A 24,904-nucleotide genomic window follows, 5' to 3' on the forward strand; every position below is an offset into this window, starting at 1 on the left:
TCCTGAAATACTGTTGAAAGTTATTTTACAGTTCAAGGTAATAGCCTGGGGGCAGAAGCCACTGTGTGACATATTATAATAAATATATACTGATAAACAAGTGCCAGCCAAATCTATCACTGGTAAGGGAGAATAGTGGCAGCAAAATTAGAGATCTTTATGTAAGGGAAAGGCTTCCATACTAAAATCACTAGGGAATGACCCACTTCTGCCTGCAATCTAAAAATGCACAAGGATTCAAAATAGAAAATGCTCAGGACAAAAACAAACCCAAGAACATTAGAACATTTTGTATCTCTCTATTGGATTTACAAAATTGCTGTATATTAGTATAGCACCTAAGTGGGGAAAAAAATCAGGTTATTCTACTTATTTTACAGAAGAGGAAACTGAAGCCCAGAGGGACTGTGACTCATGAAGGATTTTGGTAGATGCCATTTTTTTTTCAGGAGCTGCAATCCCTTCTCCTCCACTAAGCAGCCCCCAATTTAAATGGGCTTGCATATTTGCATGCGTGAATTTAATAATACTCATATGCAGAAATAGAGGGTTTATTTAATAATTGTTTAAATAGATGCAATTTAATGTTTTCCCTCTGAATTTCAGTAATTCTTACTTTTACAGCTGTAATTTATTGTTATATCAAATCATTCCAATTCATTTGCAGACTTACTCTAGCAAATATTACATACTTGCATCTCTCTCTTCCCATCTCAAACATCAGTGACCCTGGGGGGGGAAAAAAAAAACAACCTTTAATCTCCCATTTGAAAACAATAGCAACAGGAGAAAAGTAATCTGTAAGTATACTGTGCTGAGATTTAAAAGGAGGAAAAATTGCATCCATTCAGTGTATTCTTCTCAGTAAATTTCATCATTGCAGATGGTAAAGCATGAATTCTCCTTAGATGATCAATGCAAACACTCATAGTTTGGGTGCTTACTTAAGATGCCAAGAAAAATACTACTTGCAGATTACTAACGGAATACTGTAGCTTCTACTGTATTCAATATGCTAACAACAGGGGTAAAATCTATTTTGCCAATGAAGTTACTGCAACTGGACTTTTTCCTCTGAGTGTCTCTTTTACTTAGATTCTTGCAAAAGCAAGAAGACACAGAGAAAATGCGTCACAGAAGACTAAGCCATAATTTGTATGGAAATAAATTGCAGAGATACATTCAAGTCCTTTCCTTTGGCTTAGTTTGTTTCTGTCAGGCACAAAATACTGAACTTTACACTTTTCTTCCAACCTAGCCTCCTGCAGTGCAATAGCAGAGCACCCACACGCTATTCATAATTTACATCATGTTCAGTCATACTTCAGGATAGCAGGTGGATAAGCAAACATCAAAATACTCACAGACTTTTTTTCTGCACATTATTATATTGTACCCAGAGAGGATTCCAAACACTTTAAAAAGTGATGTCCAATTAAATTTGCTAATTGAAAATCTCCTTTAAAATGCAAAGCTTCATTTCTTCCCTGATCAGAGAACAAGCCCTTCAGGATGTCAAATCTCATCACAACTCCTCTCTCCTTTCCAAGCCTTACATGCATTAGTTTTTCTCAGGCTAACACACATGCTTCTGTGGGTGGCATGGGTAAATTGTGAGAAATATTTGAAAACAAAGTATTTAACCCTTGGAATTAATATAACTTAATTTATTACTTTTGTTGGGGGTGCTACAGATAAGCAAGTGTTCAGAGCTGCTGCTTCCTTATTCACCTGCCTTGCAGCCCGGAATTTCCTATCTTCTCTCTCATCCCAGTGACCAGATTCTCCTTCTGTTTTTTTGTCTCTCCAACAAACACTTCAGCTCAGTCATGCCTTTATTGTCTGCTGCGAATGTACATTCAAACCCATTTTTTTCTTCATGGTTAATTCCCTGCCTTTCCTCCAAAATTAGAATGCCAACAAATCCAGCTCTCATTTTAGTGCTTTTCTTCCCTCTCTGTGTCCATACATGCTTTCCAGCTGCTCAGGAAATGACCCCACATCCAGGGAACTGCATGACAGGCCTTGTGGTCTTCTTTTGCGTTGAACAACACAACATGCTGGTGTTTAGCTAGCAGTGTTTAGCACTGTGAACATCTTACGCATCTCCCTGGGAGCTGGAGCACAGAAGCAAGTGAAATGCTCCATTGCCTGGCACTTTCCCCTTCTCACCTGCAGATGTTTGGCATGACCTTGTGTCTCGGAAATATAACTCGCCCCCCACCAGTTAGGTGGTCAGAAACTCCTGAATCTGTCCGAGTGGAGAACTTCAAGATCTGTCCACATGCAAGATCTAGATGATACCTTGAAGTGCTGTGTAAACAATGTCCAATATTACTTTGAAGACTTTTCAGAAATAGAGACTTCACTGGGAACTTCTGAGGGCTGATCATTGTTAAATGTCAGGCTGCTTTTTTAGGTTTGCAGCTCTGAATTTAAAAGCCTATTTTAAAGAGCCTTGTCCGTAAAGTACACTTTAAGTCCTAACACATTATTAGTGAAAGCCACTTTTAGAAGCTATGATTTCCTCTGTTTTGTACATTAAGCTCCAACATGAGAGATTTTATACCGCATTCATCCTGTGTAAAGTGTTTTACCAGTTACTATTTATGCAAGGACTTTAGTATTTTTATTTTCCAAGGATCTTCTCTGCTGCCTTCCACAGTTTTTAAATGATTTAATGAACAAACTAAATAACATACTTTAACTAACAGAAAAGAATAAAAATGCAAGAAAGCATTTTCAAGTGCCTGGGATCAACAAATGCCATGACTTCTTTCTACCTTGCACTCTTTGATCTTAAAAGGCTATTTGTATCAGGAGAGATATTGCCACCATATAGAAATCCACTCTTTGCCTATGTAAGAAGTGACATTGTGGCTGCCTAAAATCTATGGAAACTTTGCAAGATTTTACCCAAGACAGCTTTCTCTTTTGTGAGATTGTTCCTGGCCATCAAATTGTGCAAGGATCAGTCCCCAAGCATAATGGTCATACCAGACATGCAGCAAGGGTGGAAAGAGGAGTCAGACCACTTCTTTAGGCAGCAGGTTTATGATGCTGCCTTAGAATAGCCAGGAAGCTTCAATTCACTGAGGCAGCTACTTTTAATGTTTTCTTTTACATTTGAAGACCCAGTCACTTCCAGGGGATGTGCAGATGTCTGTAAACCAAATTTAAGGTGGATTAAGGATTAAGGATAAGTCCAGAATTCTACAGATCACAGGCTGAAAGTCACAGGACCTGGTCAGACAGGCAGAACTACTAAAAAGTCATGAACTTACATGTGTGTTTATATTCCAGATTCCAGCTTCAGAGATAAGAGTGTATGGTACAGCTACCAGCAGAAAGAATCTGCAGACACCATCCCTTGAGTGCATTAGTAACCATTTAAATTGATGCAAGCAGCGTTTTTGTCTAAAGGAATTAATAAGCAAGGGCTGAACACTACCATAAAAAAAGAGAAGGTTTACACTAAGAGGCTTGCATTAAAATTCACAAGAACACAAAGAATAAGACATTATAGAAGAAGTCTGAGCAAACATGCTGTGAGTATAGTTTCCTAGTAAAACTTTCATAAATGCCCTTTCTCCCAACTAGGCTGACTGGAAATAAATTTTAGGCTTAAGAACAAAAAAAATTTAGTCAGCTGATAACTGCAAAGAGACAGCTTTGCTTGGGAGCTGATAAGATGACCCTCAGAATGACCCTCAGCTGTTTCCACAGTGTCGGACAGGCTGGTGTCCCTTGCAATCCTGAATCTTATTCTCAGCTTTCCTTGCAAAGGAAACCTGGGCATATGGGGGGAAGAGGGTCTCAGCCTCTCTGTAGCCAGGATGCAGCCAGGGTAGGCAGCTGGGAGCCAGGACCATGGAGTGCCTCTTGGTTTCACTTTCAGTCCTGCAGGTTGCTTTTTTTGCACATTGCTGGAATACGACAAAGTGCTCCCAAAATGCGCTAGTGCCATGCTCTCTGAATTTAAGAAATCTTCTTTGCTTTTGATTTATGACATCTCTGGTGCCTGGTTCTGGGCTGCACTGCTTGCTTTCTTAAGAGATGCATTTCTATTGCTTAGTGAGGGGAACCAAATCAATGGTCAGATTAAGAGACTGATGAGACAGTTTGTGCCTTGAAGACTCTGTTGCAACTAGGACTCCTTAGGTGATCATGATTTTCCTCCTTACCATTATCTAGCTGCAGAAGACCTATGGGATTCCCCAGAAAAGACCTTATTAACAGCACAACACAAAACAAAGAAAGATGTACTTCTTAATAGTTTCCAGGGTTTCAGCCCATAACCTTTCACCCAGCAAGCAGAGGCAACACCTTGAGTTTCTTAATGTTTCAGTGTGACATAGCTGCTAACTTTCAAATATAACCTTTACCAATGGCTTAGGCACCTGCCAAAGCCCTGGTGTTAATGATTATGCTATGCAGGTATAGCTAGACTGAAATTGCTGCTGAAGTTAGTGACTTTGCAATTACAGAATCTCCCCTCAGGACCCATAGAATAAGTTTGCAATAGCAGCCTCAAAACTGCCTATATATGCTAATTGGCTATTGGCAAATTGTGACAATAAGAAATGCTACTCTGTGAATATCAATTTCAAATTCTATTAAAATCATCTTTGGAAAAGTGCAACTTTTATCTTTCTCAATGTTACTAGTAATAAAACAGGGACTTTCCTCTTATTTAATTAAAATTATATTGTTGGAGTCCTTCTTCTCTTAACTTTTTGTTTATGCAATTTATTTACATCTGAGTGTTCAATCAATAAAATCTCAGTTTATGTCACCATTGAATATGGATTTTTCTAGATGGTGACCTCAAAATTTACTGATTCAAAGAAAAATTCCTGCTCTTTTTCTGTCTCCCTAATTCAAATTTTATGGTGTCTAAAGTATGTTCATAATTAAAAATTAAAAATGAACAAAATTATCAAGAACCACTTTAGAATTCAGAGATTGCTATAAATTAGAAAGTCCAGAAGTACAGTAGAAATTAAAAAAAAATCCATCATATATAAATGAATACTGCCACTCATGAAGACTGATATATCTTCTGTTCCAGCAGCTCTGTCAAGTGGTTCTAAGCTCTGAAGTTTTTTTTTCTTTTTTTATCAAAAGCAGATTTCCAGGGTAGGTGAGCTGAATGCACCCTATTGGCATCTGATTGCAAGAATTTAAGGTTGAAAGCCTGTTTCCAAGCCATTTCTCTCCCCAGTTTCATTTATATCTACAATTATTTCCTTGACTTTTTGTTAATTTTGTCTAGATTAAAGCTGCCTCTATTCCAGTTCTCAAAATAATTAACCCGGGCATTAATTATAAGTGCTGTCACTGAGATCAGCAGAACTTAGGCATATACATGAAGTTAAGCATGTATTTTATATAAGTGGTTAGGTGCTCAGTTCGATTAAGGTCATAATAAGAACAGTCACTACCTGGAACTTTGTTAATTTAAGAAGTTTGCCTGGTATCAAAAGACTGATTCTTTCATTTTCAGAGTTTACAGGATATCCTTTATTATTGCCTCTTTCTATTTCCTCCTTTTTTTTAATAGTAGCTACTTTCTTCCAGTCTTTCATGGATAACTACTCTGCTCTGCTATGACTACCTGCTAGGTGGTGACCATTCAGTCTTTCAGTATCTACTAGGCAATGTTTTTTTCTCAGTTTTGTGCTGGACCTGCAAACAATTCACAGAAACTAGAAGAATACCTTCTATCACCATCTTCTAATTTTCACAATTTTTAACATTCTAAAACTCTTATAAGAACTTTTGACTTTTCGTATCTATCAAGAGCAACTTCAGAGATTAGTGCTGCACCAAATTTTTATATCAAAAGTCGAATGTCTTCAGTAGTAGTATTTAACTGAAACTTCCATGTTAATGAGAGTGACTGAGAGACATTGTAGATGCGCTTTTAATTTACTCAGGAATACAAAATTAAACTAAGCACAAACAGAAAAATTACCATTAATAATAGATTATTCAGTTTCATTAATTAAGTAATAGTCTATCTTGTGTATATATCAATGACAAATTTTAGTTCTAATTATAGAAGTCAGGAAAAATATAGCTGAGAGAGGGATTTTATTGTACACTTAAAATCATGGCATTGTATTACTTGGCTGAATTTATATCTGCCTGGAATCATTCCTAGTTTTCAAGTAATGTCAGATGTAACATTAGTACTTCAGGGTTTTCATAAATGTTCCTATTAATATTTCTGTAAAGAAAACATAAAACCTTTATTTTTTAAATAATTTTTCAAGTTTTTTAGACTTCCAAAATTCTATAAGGCTTAATGAATTGATAGTAATGGAGAAAAAAAAAATGCATTCCCATTGCTTTAATATTTTTATAAATGTGTCTACTATGGGCATAGGAAAACCTTTTCCTGGCCTATGGTGTGAGAATACTCCAAAAACCTATTTAGAATTGATTACATTTTTTTAACTTCTTCCCCAGTGTTGCATTTACAATACTTCCCTCCAGTTCAACACTGCCCACTTTGCAGAAGGATCTAGACTATCATTAGGAATGCTACATTTAACAAGTACTTTACCATGGAAAACCTAATGTTGGTAGTTCTTTATTTTCATTAAAGGTGGGTTCAACATTAAAAAAAAAAGAAAAGAAAATGGTGGAATGAGGTCCATAACCAACAGCAAATACTGTGGGAAAAAAACAAAAGCATTTTCAAAGATTCATAATGATTTGGTCTTTTTAGAGTCTATGCAGTCAACTAAGCTTTTGAATTACATTTTTCATTATGTGGAGGGTGATGAGCACTATTGCACCATGTACGTTAAATGTGGCTTTGCAAACAATGAAACAAGCACAGTTTATGAAATGTCATATGTCATTATCATTTTGAAGCAACGAAGCTCTTTGGGGAATTTTGAGGACTCACCACTTTAAAACCCTTGCTGAACATAGCATGCCTTTAAAGAGGAAAGCCTGCCACCTCCTCTTGACGCCAATTCCCTGCAGTACTGGAAGAATCCAGCCTGTCATTTCTAAGGACTCCACTTGAATTCCTGAAGCTCCTTGTTAAAGCAGCCTCCTGCTCCTGAATTCAAGTGATGAGTATGTGATTCTTTACCCTGCTGGCACATGCCCTGGGGAAGGAGGGGAATTAACTACCCATCCATAACTGGCCTCATTTTGATCTAGAAATCAGTCAATTACTTTGATCTGCCGAAGCCAGGGGTGGCTCAGTGGCTGCCCTCAGCTGCAGAGCAGCCTGCGCGTTTGCAGTTCCATTCAGCGCCATGGGTGCTTCCCCATCACTGCTGGTTGCTCTAGAGGACTTCGGGAGACACAGAGCTGAAAATCCCAGCGCCTCAGTCTACAGCTTCATTAAAAATAGGATTCACATCTAGCAACTCTACGGAGTACAGCTTTGTGGGGTTCCTCTTTATTTTGTTCTGTGAATCTGTCTTGTGTTAAAACATATGCCAACTGAAATCGGAATTTGTCACTGGCTTGAACACAGCTGATAATAAAAAGCCGACTCTATGGAATTTTATTTTTTCAATTTTTTTTTCCATAAGCATAATTCTTCTGTCCCCCATTAGCAGAAATATCTGCAATGTTTAATAAATCTTCAAAGGCCCAAACTGCTGAATCCTTGGAGTGCAACATAGAAATCATTAGAAAACACATACATGTATAATACAAATTCAAAGTTGAATCTGTTTGCTGGTCCCCGTAGAAGGCCAAGTTTTATCTGTCTTTCTGTAGACACAGGCTTAGCATTTCTGCATGTATAACTGTTAAAAAAGCATGCATACAGATGAGTACTTAGATGTCTGATAGCAATTTACTTACCCAAAGATCCCATTTGCATGTGACAAAGTAGATGCATATAGAGTCTGGCTTTCATTTTGTGCTGATACCGAGCCTTTAAGTGACTGCTACAGAGCACATTTTTACTCCTTGGAAAAAGAAGCAACATTTGCAACTTCGCTCCTAAAAGTTTAAACAACTTCTGCTGGATTAACACTGTAGAAAGCTACAGGGAATGTGATCATTTTTACATTTAGACGATTACTGAAAGGAATGGATAGCATTAAAGAATTTATCCTAAATGATGCAACAGGCATTTTGCCAAAAATCCTGGGTCCACTGACTGAAATGATGTTTCCATACTTTCTTAATGGAGATGAGATTTCATCCGAAATGTCTGTCCTTAAGACTGATCCAAACAACTTTCTCAGACATGTGGCTGAGTATAGCTCCATAACCATTGCTCAGTGTCCCAACTTTTGGCTCCATATAGCAGTTAAAATGATATGGCAAAGTTTGTCTTTGCGGTCTGTTTTGACCAGAGTCTTAAACTACCAGTGGGTTTGGGCTAACTGAAACATTTGTGGACTGAACACATCATACTTTGAGCGGAGGCTGTACTTGACCCCATTGTGCTAAACTAATCCAAGGCCCCTGTGTGCTCTCAGGCTTGTTACAGTACACTAACAAAGAAGTTTTTGCATCAGATCTGGCTGAATTTGGCCGTGTGAGATCTGCTTCAGATTTTGTTTCAGTCTTTTCCCATAATGGATGCAACAAAATTTCACAGCAATGGAGACTGCTGGGTTGAAGAGCTCCATCCTCACTGTATCCCGCTGGATGGGCAGAAGCCTGCAGCTACAGACCATGTAACTGGAGGGGATTACTTGTCCATCCACAAGGAATTGGAAGAGAAAAACTTAAGCATCCTCCCATCTGCACCTAAATGTTTCAAACTCTTGCTGTTGCATGATATTGTATGTCATATTCAGCTGCGGTCGCTAACTTAAGGGACATTCATTATATAACGCAGGTCCGCCAGCTACCTATAGGCATTACAAGATGAACTTTACCTGATAGGTTTCTATAAAAAGGAATCCTGAATGATTAAGGGAAGAGCAGTGCTCTCAGATACAAAACTATATGTAGTTATTTGCTTTTAACCTCTGTGGGAAAGAAAAAAAAAAACTCAGATGAAATTATCAACATCCTTGTCTTTGGTAATTGCCAGGTGTTTTTCTTCCTGAGTGTGGGAGGAAGCAAGTAGTGAGTAAGTATGTTCCAGTTTATTGCTCATGCACAGGAACCTGACAAAAACAAATCTTTGAAATGGCATAATCTGTACCTAAGCCAAAGTGCAAGTAGCAATCAATCACATTTTCATTCTGAGGATGCAGGATAGCAGACTGAACTGCTAGCTGATGGGAGGAAACAAGCAAAAGTACGGGACCATTTAGTTATTACTTTACTACCTAATAATATAAGTAGTAATATCAAGTCCTTCATGACTTGATCAGAGCAGAAATTTTCTGATGAAGTAGTTTTCTTTGGAAAAGGCAGGTGTGCTCAGACCAAACTTTTTCGTGGGAAAAATATCTGTTCCAGCGAATGGCCAAGAAAACACAAAACTATGCTGGACTCCCTGCATGTCTGCTGGGAGCCTTGGGACTCCAGGATGTGTTGCTCAATGGACAGTCTACATGGGAAACAACCTGAGAGCAAAGGGGTTGCAGAGCTCCCTGCTACTATGTGATGTGGCCAAAAGGCTGGCGAGATGCAAGCCCCAAGTCCCGGACTCACTGACTCAGCTACAAGAGCCAGATGTTTGCAGCCTTGCATGTCTCTTTCAGTCCATTGGGAAAGCATGTTAAAAATATGAATTAAGATCAGAAAGGTCCTTTAGAATATAGGGATCAGTCCCACTGGTTGCAAGCAGGAATCAGAGGAGCTATTTCTCAGCCATACACAGATAAGTTTTCTACCATGTGTTTAAATACTTCCCTGCAGATGCGAATTGCAATCATTTTACAAGTTCTCCCAATTTTCACTACAACTGAAATTCTATATTTTTTGACCAATTAGAGAAAATAGTAAATAATACCATTGCTCTTTGACAACATCACAGAAAAGATAGCTTCTGGTGACCGTACAGCTATCTGCCCACTGTAGTTTTTAAAATGTTTTACAGAGTTGGCAATGTAACCCAAATAATTTTAATTCTTTAAAATCATGCTAATATGTAGAAATCCTAAAAGCAAATCAAATGGAATTTCTGATCATCCGCTGTGTACCCCATGCATTTCCCATTTTGAGATTTGTCTGCTCATTCCAGTGCATTGGCCAATCTGAAAAAAAAAATACCAGATAAGTAATTCTGCTTTAAACTGAACTTTCTACTTTTTGTCAGACAAAAATATCTGATAGATGGGGAGTGTGTTAGCTCAGGGAAACCACTGTGCTAATGCATCTAAAAGTTTTCCAAAATAGATTACATATCTAGCTGAGTTGGAGTTTGAATGAATTCATGACTGCCTGCACCCATCTGTGTGGACACACCCTAGATATTGAGCATTTAATATGCTATTAAAAATGTACAGGGAGGTAGTGTAGAAAGAATGTTCCCTGCAGTCCAAGACAATGCAGTTCTAGTTGGTGGAAATATTGGACCCCTCCATGGCATGGAAATAGTACACTTCAAATAAGTGCTTTAGTGTGATATTTACATATGCAAGAAAATAGTGACATAATGTGAATAATTTTCTTTCTAATTGGATGTGTGCAAGCCATCTGAATAGACAATATCCTGAAGCCTTTAAAACAGCTTGAACACTGCATTATTTCTTATAATTTATCCCTTTGAGGTATGATGCATTCTCATCTTTAATCAAAGACTTTCAATGGACCAACACTGTTCTCAAGCATGGAATATGGTTATGACCATCACTAAGGTGATAACAGAAAATGACATTGCCACATCATCATTTTTCTCAGCTGTGGTAATTTTCCAATATATCTCTTGACCTTACTGCATTTTAATGCTGCTGCTGGGTTAGCACTGTCCTGCTGTAGAATCAGAAGTCTTCCCTGCAATCTCCCCGTACCTCTTTCTTGATCCCATTCAGTGTTATCTCAAGCCATTGTCTAAGGCATTAGGTGCTTTTTTATTGTGAAGGATTGTGATTTCACAAATACTCTAGAAAAGAATCATGGAAAGAGGGAACCACAGAAGACAGTGCTTCTCTTTCTTTACTTTTCTTCTTCTTTTTTTTTTTTTTCATGAATATGACAGTCCAATAGATAATTGCACATAAAAAGTGTTTGTGGGAGAGAATGAAAGATGTGATCACTTCATAGGGTTTGAAACTTTGAAATTTTACCACTTCACTTCTGTCATCTGCAAATCTTAATGAGCATAGTAGGCATGGTTCCCGGGAAGGAAGAGTGGACCATTCAAGATTAGCACCTTTTCACTGATTTCATTTATACACTTTGCATCCATACTGCATTTGGCAGACTTTTCCAAATAGGTGCTGCCAGGCTACAAAAAGGGGTAAATGAGGAAGGGACTGGCTCAGTAAATAACTGAATTCAGCACTGAACGAATATTACATTACTTATGACACACAATAGAGTATTCAATCAGGTCTCTTTTACAAGCAATTGATATTCTCAATAGCCTGTGCATAATGTTGTCGAGAGAGTTAGAAGGGTGTTAACATTTCATTACTCTTGCCATTGATTTTTCTCTGCTTTCTTCACAACAAAAATCAAAACGTGACCTCTCTTCCACTGAGTTAGTTCCAGAGCACTTGCCATTATTGACCTCCTAATGAAAATTAATGATGGCTCCTTTGATTCAGTCTCTCACGTAGGCACACCAAACACATTGAAGAAACAGGTACATTTATTTCTCATATTGAAATGAAATGACACACTGTTAAATACCAAAATGTACATTAATGCAACATTGAATTTGCAAAGTTAGGCACACAGAATTCAAGAGATTTAAACTGCATCATCAAGAGCCAATGCTGCAAAGCTTTAAACTTGGTAACAATTTCAGACTTGGAAAGCCAATGGGTTTTATAAGTAAAGCTACACCTACACTTAAAACATTTATGCCCTGGGCCCTAAATTATCTTTATAGCACAAATTTGGCAAGACTGAAATGTTTTTACCATGCAGCAAAGACAATTGTGCATTAACTTAGTTATTTCCGTGCTTTTTTTTTTCTTTTTTGAAGATAGAAAAGAATTTGAATTCTCAACGACATTTTTCTTCTGTGCTCACAAGCTGTCACCACACATCTGAGTGGGTTTCCTTGGTATAGAGCCTTACACAAATATTTATGCACAAACTGTCTTCAGTCTAAGGATATGGATCCCTTCTCCCTTGTATCTGTGTAAATAAGGATTAACTGTATGAGGTAAAGCAGGAAATATATGGATTCGTATCTAGCATTTGGGTGAAAGTTTGCCATTTTATCTAAATTTTATCTAAATTCGCTATTCCTGGGGAATTATCTAGGATATGTGCAAGAATGATGAATAGTTTAACTTACTCTCTTCTTCCCTTTCTTTAGACAACAAAGATTATGATGCATATCTATCCTATACCAAAGTGGATCCTGACCAATGGAATCAAGAAACTGGAGAAGAAGAAAGATTTGCTCTTGAGATCCTACCAGATATGCTTGAAAAGCATTATGGATACAAGTTGTTCATACCAGATAGAGATTTGATTCCCACAGGAAGTAAGTCACGTCCTTATGCCTGTGTGTTTCTTAAATGGTAAATGCAGTGATTGCGTATGTGGATTTAGCGTGTTTTCTATGCCTACTCCTTCAGGCTGTCATCCATAGGTTTCCTCTAGTGTTTTAGGGAAGAGTCAGGGCAAGCCACCAGACGTGCTTAAGGTGCATTTCCCAGATGAGAGAATTCTTTTTTAATCATCGTACTATTTTCACTGAAGGTGAGACAGCAGAGAAAGGACCTGTGTAAGTACGGGAAATGAATGAGGTTAGTATTTTTTTCACACGTTTGTTGTAGAGCTTGCACATCTAGGAATCAATACAGAGGTCCTTGTTTTCTGTTCCTGAATGTGTGCCTGGAAAGATATCCATGATTCTAAGGCTGAAAAAAAAGATGCAAAATGTTGCTGTATTTTTTTTTTCCAGACATTCAGGCAGGAAGGAAGAAGTTGTTTTCAGACTAAGGCAAGAGCTGAGTAATAATACCTGCAGCAGAGCAAAGTAGTGAATTCTGTTAGTGTCTACAGCAGATAATTGTGTGGTGGAGGTACTAGATCATTCTCAGAGCTTGAAAATGAGAATTGATTCCAGCTGGTAAAAGCATATCTTCTTTTCCATGTTTCTTTCACATAGTCCAACCTACCTTTAGTAATTTTTTTTGTAAATTGTTGTAGTAGTCTTCATAACTTCAGTGTAACCATTTAGCCAGCTACTAAGTTCTATATATTTTACTAAAGATAAGAAAGAATGTTTAATATAGGCAAAGCACAACACTAAACATATTAGCATGGATATTTTTAAATCTAGAGCAGCCTGAATATTGATTTGGAGAAGGCAATACCCTGTTTTTGTGAATGGGTGTGGCAGGGGGGATAAAAGGACAAGAAGACTCTAACGCTACAGCACTTATTAGGGTAGCATTTGAGTTAGGGACTGAAGCACACAGTTGCTGCTCTGTTACCTAGCTGGATGCCTTTGCCTTTTTAAAGGGAAAGTGGTTATGGACATACTTGTTCCAATGAAGATACAGATATTGGTACCAAACCACAGCTCATGCACAAACACTCATGAACTGTAACACCCAGGGGGATTTGGAATAAATGTTTGCCATCGATGTTTTTGCAGTGTGCAGTGAATTCTTCTGGCACCAGAGAATTTACTTCTCTTGTTCCTCCCCAGCCCATGGGAGTGGAATATTTTCTTGGATTGATTTTTGAGCAATTGTCTTATTTTGTAGCCTATATTGAAGACGTGGCAAGATGTGTAGACCAAAGCAAGCGACTGATCATCGTCATGACTCCAAATTACGTGGTAAGAAGAGGCTGGAGCATTTTTGAACTGGAAACGAGGCTTCGGAACATGTTAGTCACGGGCGAAATTAAAGTGATACTGATTGAATGCAGCGAACTCCGGGGAATTATGAACTACCAGGAGGTCGAGGCCCTGAAACATACCATCAAGCTGCTCACTGTCATTAAATGGCATGGGCCAAAATGCAACAAGTTGAATTCCAAATTCTGGAAACGTTTACAGTATGAAATGCCTTTTAAGAGGATAGAACCCATCACACACGAGCAGGTTTTAGATGTCAGTGAGCAGGGGCCCTTTGGGGAACTGCAGACAGTCTCCGCAATTTCCATGGCTGCTGCCACCTCCACTGCTCTTGCCACTGCCCATCCAGATCTGCGCTCCACCTTTCACAACACATATCATTCACAGATGCGCCAGAAACACTATTATCGAAGCTATGAATATGACGTACCTCCTACCGGCACCCTGCCTCTTACCTCAATAGGTAACCAGCATACCTACTGCAACATCCCTATGACACTTATAAACGGGCAGCGGCCGCAGACAAAAACTAACAGGGAGCAGAATCCGGATGAGGCTCACACAAACAGTGCAATACTGCCCCTCTTGCCACGGGAGACCAGTATATCCAGTGTCATCTGGTGACAGAAATGCAAGGGGACGCCAACCCCCTTGAGTAGGAATGGAGTCTGCAGTCCGGTGCCTGGAACTACATCCTCGACTGCTGCTGTTAAACATGCATTACAATCGATAACATACGAGGAAAAACAGGGTCTTGTACATAGGTTTTTTGCAATTTCTTTGTAGCATCAGTCTTCCTGTTTTACCCATGTCTCTTCCCATTCACATTTTCAACTTTGTTTTATATGTCATTGGAATTTGTATATTTACATTTTTTTAAATGAAGAGACTGCTGTATAGATAGGAAACTTTTTTGCTTCATTAGTATAGTTTTAGAGTTTTGTTTTGTTTTTAACCTCTCTTGGGAATGCTTGGACAAAGCTATGTTGATACCAGAAGCACCATCCATTTTGTTGGCCTGCCTAGCCTGACACACGAAGGCCATGCCTGCTGCAGTTCACCTGTTTGGAAGAATGTTTGTTCTTAGAAGGACCCCGTCCCTCACTGAGAGCTCCAGTTTCATTTCTCCTCCCATAATGTGCTCCACTCCTTCCCTGCCCTTGCAACGGCCCCGCTCGGGGTAGCACTTCAGTCTGATCATCTAACATTTAACTTGGTAGACACTTGTCAAACACCAGAATATACCCAGTCTGTACCAGTTGCTTCACAGTAGTCACTACAGAGTGTGTAGAAACTAGAGATGGTTTGGTTTTTTGTTTCTTGGGGGGGAGGTTGCTTTGTTTTAAGAATGAGTTGACTGTATCCCTTTTATAAATATAAAAGTGAACCCTAATTTTAACTCTTCCTGGAAAAGCGTTAATGTGGTTGCAGATTTTATTTTTAGGCTTTTGACGTTTTCTCTTTCCCCCTCCAAATTCCTGCAAATAAGGTCATTTGCAATTGTCAGGCAAATAAGGCATTAGGCACTGAAGTGCAGTGAGTCCTGCTGATATTTACAGTGATGACTTCCAAACCAAAGGGGAATGAAAGGACACTGTCATAGATGGCTTGTCACTTTGTATTATAGAAAGTGTTATTTTCTAAAAAAGTAAGAGCAAAACATTATTTTGCTGTGGATTACAGAGTCCCCCTGTATTTTAATGTTTCACAAACTGTATTTGCTTTAAAATGATATATTCAGGATTAAGAAACCTTCTTTCGTTTGGTTTTAGCTTGTAACGATCAGTAAAACTTTATTAATTTCAACATAATTTCAGTAAGAACTCAGGCAGAAAAAAACAACAACATGAATACCAACAAATATCATTGTTTTAAGAATAAACATTATTTATACAAAATTAATATTTAAATCAGACCTGGAAGTATTAAAACAATTTATTCACTTTAATGAATAAATAAATTAGTTTTATTTTTAATGTATGATTCCATCTTTGAGGACTTGCAAATTATGCATGTACCACAGCTGCCAGGGAAGAAGAAAAAAAAGCACTACATTTACTGTTGGATACCTTTAAGATGAATGAAATAGGCATCTTACCCATACTTATCTTTTAAATAATGGAAAAGTCCTTTCTGGTTTTAGAAAGAGCAAGGAAAAGTAACTGTATATTTTATAACTGTAAAATGTATTCAGGCCAAATTCTCTCCCAGTCTCTGGGAGCTGGGGCAGTTCCTGGTTGCTGCACGCTGTCGTATCATTGTGGGTTTCATTCACTCCAGCAGAAATGTAACTGCAATACTGGAAAAGCAGATCTTGCAGTCTATTTCAGTAATTAATTGGCTTTAGGTGTTTTTATGGTAGCTGACTGGTACTGGCCAATATAATGGATGTGTGGGGTTCATTCATCCTAATTGTCACAATGAGAAAAGCACAGCTTATAATATTTTGGTCTTATTAATGAGAAGTGATGGGTAGGGAGTGGGCAAACTGCAGTTTGGGGGATGTTTGTGGGAGTAATCCAGAACTGACAGTGTGGGAGGAAATGACTATGATCCTGTTGTGAAAGTCAAGAAATCTCAGTATCTGCGTAACAAGCTAATGGAGCTTTGGGATGTGCACTGATTTTTATTTGCTTAAAATTGTTTATTTCTCTGACAATTCGCTCGAGTCCTTTTCTACAATCTGTTCTTTATTACAGTGTCTCCCTCTGGACATGTGCCAAACGTCCACAAAATGGAAATGAAGCTGCCAGGCCAGATAAAATTTTAAGACAGCTTTAAACATTTGGTTATTTTCATACTGTAAGAAAGCCATTATTTATTTGCTATTACAGACACCTGTCAGGCACTGATGGCATTTTCCTTCATTCAACTGGATGCCAAATACCCTGGTACCCTCAAAAAGCAATGCATTATTCTTTCCCTTTTCCCTCCCCCTTACATGCCCTGGGGTAAAGACTGAGATGTGGAATAAATGTAGAAGGTAACAATCTGACCACAGTCACACTTAAACCCTCGGTAGGTGTTTCTTTAGCCACACGGGGAATACTTTTCTGTTGCTCTATTTTTAGTGTAGATTTAAGCACTTTGAATAGCATGATTCAGGGATTGATGGGTACTATTTGATATTCACATTACTTAAAAAAAGTTTTTCTTATAATGTTTTGTCATAATATTAAACAAGAGAAAAACAAAAAAAAACACAAAAAAACAAAACCTGAAATAAATGGAGAAGCTGTCTATGGCTTTAGAAACATTCCTCCTTAGTATTCCTCCTCTATGAACAGCTCTGTGTGGGAAACAGTGAAGGAAACTGTTGTGTGTTCACGTGCTCTATGTTTGACAAAAGTTCTGTTGGAACGCAAAATAAAATGAAAAGAAAAAAAACCAAAACTGTCATTGCCCTAGTGCTTAGGCTCCATCCTTTTCTGGTGAAGGTGTTGTAGTGTTTGACAATGCAGCCTGACGTGTGCATGCAATAGCCACATGTAAGGTTTAGCCATAAACCAATAGCACTTTATTTTTAAGACTGTACAGTGTAATGATCAGAAAAACTTACTCTGCCTGGTCAATATCTTCGGGTCGGTATGTGGATTCTATGCACATGAAATATCCAAGCATGGTGCTTTGTCTTTCTAAGGCTCTCTCTTATCAGGGTAATCCTTGGTATAAAACTAAAGGAGTCTGTCGCACAACCTATGGAAATTCAGTATACAGGTCCTCCAGACAGCACGTGCAGCTGGGCAGAAATGGAGGACCATACAGTATGCAGCTAATTAGCCTGAAGGCAGATTGCATTGCTGGGTCTGATTCTGTTCTCTGTTGCAGCAGCGCAAATCGAGAGTAAGTCTAATAAAGCTGAACAAGTGTAAGCTTGATTTGTGTGAGAGAAGAAAGTTGGAAAAGCAAAGAGAAAAGGAATTCACAGTTGCAGCCTGTGACAGGCTGAAATCTTGACCACAATGAAAGAAGTAGGAAGATGTCTGCTGAATTTTAGTAGGGACTCAGTCCTCACCTGCTGGCCAATGTCAAACACTTCAGTATCGTTTCTTTCAATATGATCTGGTTTCAAGCTAAATACTGTTAGCCTTATTTATATTTTTCGATTACTGCACAGCTTGTGTGTATGTTACATAATGAGCAAAATCAGCTTCAACATAATTGGAAAGCCTGTTATACCCGTCTTATTAAAATTCACAAAGTTTTACTTAAATATTGTGCATTAATGATGCGTTTAAATTATAGATAGAGCAATGAGATTTGGGGAAAACTGTCCTGGTAAACAGGCTTCCTTTATTTTTTATGAAAAAAAGAAAAGAAAAGAAAAGAAAAGAAAAGAAAAGAAAAGAAAAGAAAAGAAAAGCTAGCAAGCCTAAAGAGAGTTTAATTAAAATCCAAAGAAGGAAAAAAATCACAGCACTAAAGTAAACACAAAAATGGGATAAAGGCCAATGCAGAAGAAAGGTCAAAATATCCACCTGTTTCTTGACTGTCTTGTAGCTTTTTTTGTCATGCAATGCTCTGCACTCTGGCTGACCTACATAAAGTGACTGGCTTTTCTTTGGATACTCCAGATAAACCAGCAACACAAAAACAGCCCTACATATCTAATCACTTCTGAGTGATTTTGTGTTTGCTGTTAGTCTAGCACAGACAGAGTTTTTGGTGCATCCTCTATTGTTGTGATACAGAGGGTGGCAGAAATCTGTCAGCACTCAAAAATCTCCATAACCGGCTTAGTTTATTATCCAGAGTAGCTATATTTCCTTTACACCCACCCCCAATCTGATTTGCTGCTATTAGTAGCCTTTTCTTTTTTTTTCTTTTTTTTCTTTTTTCTTTTTTCCATTTCTCAGCTGAGCAGATTAATTTGGCTGGAATCAGAAAAATATCAGCAAATTCAAAGCAGTGAGTCTCCTTGTATAATGATTGCAGCAAGTTCCTTAGCATCTTTTTCTGCTGGTCACAACTCTTCGCTTGTTATATAGCCCACTGAGGGGCGGTTGGGGAACGGACATTGTAACTTTTATGCATGAGGCATTAGGAGGTTTGTACACTGAATTTAAATATTGATACCAAGCTGTCACTTGTGAAGTTATTTTGCTGGGCCATTTCCCATCGACTCTGACTGTAACCTTAAGGAAGATATATTGGCAGCATCACGCTTCTCCAGCTGACCTTTGCTTGATGTTCCAGAAATGTGGAGTCTCGGGGAGTAAAACTAACAGAAATATTTCTGCTATTAAGATTTTTCCTATACTTTTTGTTTGTTTAAATTCTGTTTGAGACAATGTTTGATCTTTGCTCTGTACTAATAAACTCTGTGGGTGGGAGGTCAAGAGTCCACAGAGCTGTATAATAGTCAGAGCAGAAAATACAAAGACAGGTCTGAAACTTATTTTAAAAATGTAAAAATCCAGTGGTTGCTCAGTTGCTAAAAACGCACATGGAGATTACGGATTGTTCGAGGAAGTATTCTGTTTGTTATTGCAACCAGCCACATTCCAAAAGCTTATCAGTGTGCTTACATTAAATAGCCAATATCTTAGATAACATAATTTCCGAAACATCCCATAGCTAATTAAAATATTTTTATTTTGGTGGATTAAGAGTAGCATGATTTTTCTAGCATCTAAATGTTATATGAAATAGTTTATCTAGTCCTGAGATTATAGAATGTGCACGTAGCTCTCTGCTGGGTGACTAGAGTTAGAAACAATTTGGAGTAAAATCTGAGAACTAAGAAGCTGATGGAGATATTTTTATTATTTTTTTGTTAACAAATCTCTCTCACCAGTCAAGACATGATGGAAGAAACACACAAATAAAATGGATATGCTTTTTAACCTTCTCTTGCTCTTTTTATCGAATATTAGCTTTCTCTTTGCCTCTCCACACTATACAAAATCACCAGCTGTTCTCCAGGAAAAAATAACAGCTGCCAAGCCCATACTCTCAAATGCACCTGGTGACAGAGAAGGAAGCTCAAGCGGGAGCGAGGGGCCAAGCCCTGGGCCTCGACACGCAGCCCTTGTGCACCCGTGCAGGGAGAGGCACCGCCGTGCTTAGCTGCTGCTCCTGTGCTGGTGGGAGTGCAAAGGAGCTATAGGCTCAATACATCACCGTGCTTCTCCCCGCTATAGGCAAGGGGCCGAGAAGGTGGGAAGGCCTTAATATGACCGACAGCAAACCCACGAGCTGTCGGCAGGGCCAAGTGCAGGTCCTTTGCCACGAAGCAGCAAGAAGCGCGGGAGCAGGCGGTGGCGGTCCTGATTTGCTCAGCATGCAAAGTGAAAGCCAGCACTGAGCCTAGGAAGAGGTCAGCTTACTCGGTTAGGGTGCAATTCTATAAATGAAGGTTGTGGGCAATTCCCAGCCAGCCCCACTAGCCCTGCCCCTGAGCTCGCCGCCGGCTGCTCTTGTTCCTGCTCCTCTCTCCATTTGCCTCGTGGGCTGCGTAACGCATGGGAGAGTGCACTAAGCTTGCGTGAGCCTGAGAAAACTCTTTACACAGACATTTAGGGTGAGTAGGTGTCCATTCTCCTGAGAAACGACTTATAGGAGCAAAGCTTTGATTTTGCAAACGACCTTTATTTTTGTGCTCGGTTCACACACCATTTTTTACATCCCCTCAAAGCTCTCATGTGAAGCAGCATCCTGATATTGGCCTGAACTTCCTGCGAAGTGAAAAGAAAGTCTAAAACAAGGTCAGTCATGGGCTCTATATATCTTCACCCATGCATCTGCTGTTAAGCTGCAGGGTCTGATCACACACTTGAAAAACAAAAATAAGCAAAGCAAAATGAAATAACAGGGCAATTACAAAATCCTATTTCAACCTGTTTTTTTAAGGGTCTGTGTTTTCAGGGCAGGCTATTTTCTCCTGCAGTTTTGTAGGAAGTTAGCTGAGAGACTGTTTTAAATTTTCTTTTCACTGTTTGCATGACAGGTAAATCACAGAGAGATTTTATTTGTTTTTTAGAAAGTCCCATTCTTCACTGAAAGTTTAACAGAAAAATGGCAATGAATTTACAGACTTAAAAGAAATTGTTTGCCAGAGTTAATATTCTCCAGTGAACAGCTCACTGCAGCTCTAATTATGTTCTTAGGGACATTTCAGTAGACAATTTAAACAATTAATATTATACATGTAACTTCAGCGTCACGTTAGAATGTTGTACATTTTTCTTCCTAAAACCCAGGAAACTTCAAATGGGACAACTATGTAAATACAAAACAGAGAGGAAAACAGTCACAGCCACACAACTCTTATCGTATATCTTAGCAAAATAGTTCAGTGGCAACAGGCTCCTTCTCTGAGATCACTAGCCTATGTCTACCTCAGCAAAACACATGAATCTTTGCAAAACATATGTTCATCTAGGGAAAAATTTTTGCAATAAGCGCTCTTGAATCTGAATTACATCCCAAAAAACACTTTTGTACTTTTTCATGTCTACACATAGATATCTTAACATGCAATCATTTAATCATAGAACAGTAAAACTAAACAAAATAAGTAAGCTTCTCATAAAAAATCAAGGGAGACCCAGGCACCTGGTTTTGTTCACAGGACCACATTCTTCACATGTTGCAGGATGAAGACAAACCTGTAACTAGACCATTGCTCTGTGACACAATTACATAGGTGCAGGAGATGCAGGTGGAAGAAGTATAGTGAAGACATTTCCTGGTCATGTAATGACCAGGTGGATTGTACATGCATCTACTGCTTATGCTGCCGTGGGGGATTGAGACATCCTTTGCCTGTAGGACATTAGATACTCAGAATTTCCCAGGTAGTTCCTTTGTCTCCTGGGTGCTGTCTGAAGCCATTTTTATGGTCTTGTTAGAAACAGGAGATATTTGTTCAAGGTGACAGAAGCTGCCTGAATGACAGAAATATCTGCTAGAATTGCTGTCATTGTGGATAACGATTAGTGTCAGTAGGGTTCATTTCCTATTTTCTCCTCTTACCTTTTTACTCTTCTCATCTCCTAAACAAATATATGAATAGCTCTCAATGCAACAAACTGATAGGCAAATAAAGTTCCTAAGCTTTTCTTTCTTTTTTTTCTTTTCTTTTTTTTCTGTTAGATATTTGAATAGAGAAAATCAGCAGCAGAGACTGCATTTGGATGGAATGACACCTGCCAAATTGTTCTTTATGAAACGACAAAAAAATTTCTGTTCAGAATTCTTTGGCCTCTTACCTGTTACGCTTCTTTCAAGATACTGATAAACTGCAATCTAGGGTTTAAAAGGTTGAGGACAGACTGAACTGCATATTCACATTATTTTCAGGGTGCTTTCATTCCTTGTAGTTCCCCATAATTTTTTTTCTTTATAATGGAAAAAGACAGTAGGACTGAGGTACTGCTGTGCTACGCTGATTTAGTGCTGGCATAATCACATTAGGAAGAATGAAGCTGAGCTCTGAAGAACTGGAATAAGGTAGACATGAACTGGGCCAAAAGTCTCCTGTTGCACCGTTTCAAAGAGCTGCCAGATTTCCTCAGCTCCCACATCAACCACGAGGTGTCAAAAGGGAAAATGATGCTTTCAGGTGCCAGAGTACATGGAGTCTCAGAAACACTGGCTGAGCTTGATGCCACACACCCTCTGAAAGATCAGGTTTCTGTGAAATGTCTCATTTCAGCCTTCTCATTGCTACCTGTTGGCTTGCTAAGGTTCTCCAAAGACTCAAAAGAAAAAGTCAAATCAGCTATTTCAAAGCCAAGGTGAATCAGTAGAAATGTATAATGCCATTGATTGTTTCAAATAGCTCACCTGGGCACACAAATCTGCCCCTTTTTTCTGTTCCTCCTCCTGCCCTTTTGCCCCAGATAATCACAGGTTATAACTTATTCTGAGCATCTTGTAAAGATTTGATCTAGTTTTATTATATTATTCAGCAAACACAGAAATAGATTTAATATAACATCTTGATTTCATCATGAAGGTTTGTAGACTCATTAATCTTTTTTATATTATCCCGTCTAGTAACTCATAATTTTAAGACAGGGAGCTGCCAAGCACTGCTACACAGTGCTGGGGCAGTGGTACAACAGCCAATACAGTTAGTCAGGTAGAACCACTAAAAGACAAAATATGCATCTCAGCTCTTACAAGAAAATGGAATTAAATTCTTCTCCCAGCATTACATCTAACATCCACTGATGCCACTCACAACAATGTTGAGTCAGATATGAATTTTGCACATAAAGCACATTATTGTCTGTGCGGTTATTAGTGTTATGTGTCTATTCATAATATGTAAAGTTAAGTAGATGCACCATTCTGTAGGTAAATAGTTTTATTAGAATATAGTACATAACTGTACTTTCTTCAGAAGATAAGAAAACAAAATGACCAAAAAGTCTTTTACAAGAAAGAACATGTGCCTACTTTGCAACAGTAGAAGAAATATTTCACCGCCTTCACTTTAAAAAAACAGCGATAAATGTAATGCAAATAAAGAAACAAAAGTCTGTGGAGAAATGTTTTAGTCTAATGTCAGCTGTGGCATCTTTTTAGCAGCAGCAATTTGTCCAGTGGATTTAGTTTCTTTAATTTTATTCAGTTATTTTATTGAGCTCCAGGGGAGCTGGCTGCACCTACGTAACAACGCAACTCAAGCAGAAACAGTCACTTCTTGAGAGTGCACTATTCAAAGTTAATAGCTAGATAAGCATCTCACTAAAGCACTTTATTACTAACGCGGTCAGCTGGCCTTCCATAATCCTGGGAACAGGCTATAGACCCATTCTCTGTAGCTCCTTTTGAATCCATGCACATACATTGCAGATATAAATGAATATTTACCAACTTAAAAACATTTGGCATGGAGGGAATGAAATAAGCAAGTGCCATGTGGGACTTTGGGATCATTCTTCTTCATTTGCTCAATGGCAGGTAAAAGTCAAAAATAATTCTACTCAAGTCAGCAGAATTACTGCCATGTATAACTGGTGTAAAGAAGAGCAGAATCAGGCCCAGAGTTTGTAAACATGGATTTCCGGTTGTTCTATAAACTAACTGAGGATGCAGAACCATTGTCTTTTCCAAATATCTGTTACTATTGCCATATAAACCTTGATTAACACATTCTCACAAAGGCTTTCCTAAAGGCCAGAGATATGATTAAGGCTGGAAGATATGCCTCTTTCTTTATACACTTTGTGCAAAATCACTGAAGTGAAAATAGAAACACTAGAGTAGAGATACATCAGCCTATATTTATGTGTATTGTATATTAAAATATTTTATCTAAAGAGATTAACTTATATTTATTTTTTAAAAAAAAATTAGATGGGTCATAGTTGAGAGCTACTGCATTTTTGTAGTAATACTATACATGTTGCTGAGGAGCAAAAGGGAAGTGATCAAAATGTTACCTAGTTTCAGTGTGTGTTACTTTAAAGAGAACGTGTTTTATGTTATCCTACACCTCTGAAAGCTTCACAAGCCTAATACACAAAACTGAATAGCTTCTTGTAACAAGTATAACATATTAAGCATTTTGTATTTTCATCACTTTTTATTCTTAAGGGAGAATAGACATCACTCACTAAATATGAATGCTGCACATGTTAGCAATAGAAATATTGATTTTTGTAACTTTGATTGCACTTGCCTTAACTTTTCCATATATATATATATATATATATATATATACACAAACACAAACAAACACGCAGAGGGGGAAAAAAAAAGAAAAAAAAAGAGGATTAAAGGAAATAAAATCCACAAATGTAGGCAAGTTCTGTACCGGATATACTTTTTGCATTATTTAATGAATAATGACACATGAGCATATTCACTAGAATCCTTGTAAAGAGTATATGAGCACATGATGCCATAGGTTTGTTAAAGCACAAGGTGTACTTTGTCTAGATTAAACAAAAAACAAAAACAAAAAAAAAACTTTTGGTGTGATTTTGCTTTAGGTTTAAAAAAGTTGGATGTTTAAAAAAAATCTTTATTACTTGCATATGAATATTTTTGTATAATAATATCTGAAGA

At 38.1% G+C, this 24,904-nt stretch overlaps 1 protein-coding gene across 1 annotated transcript in view; it reads left to right on the forward strand.

Annotated features, from left to right (window-relative positions):
- The window catches only part of IL1RAPL1 (interleukin 1 receptor accessory protein like 1), a 773,158-nt gene extending 758,655 nt beyond the window's left edge, over nucleotides 1-14,503 (forward strand). Inside the window, exons 10-11 of the mRNA XM_013961862.2 lie at nucleotides 12,380-12,550; nucleotides 13,785-14,503. Of these exons, the coding sequence (XP_013817316.1) occupies nucleotides 12,380-12,550; nucleotides 13,785-14,503 (890 nt within the window). The remainder of the gene's footprint in view (nucleotides 1-12,379; nucleotides 12,551-13,784) is intronic.
- Nucleotides 14,504-24,904: the final 10,401 nt, after the last annotated feature.

Source organism: Apteryx mantelli, chromosome 1, assembly GCF_036417845.1.
Source record: "Apteryx mantelli isolate bAptMan1 chromosome 1, bAptMan1.hap1, whole genome shotgun sequence".
In the NCBI taxonomy this organism is placed as follows: domain Eukaryota; kingdom Metazoa; phylum Chordata; class Aves; order Apterygiformes; family Apterygidae; genus Apteryx; species Apteryx mantelli.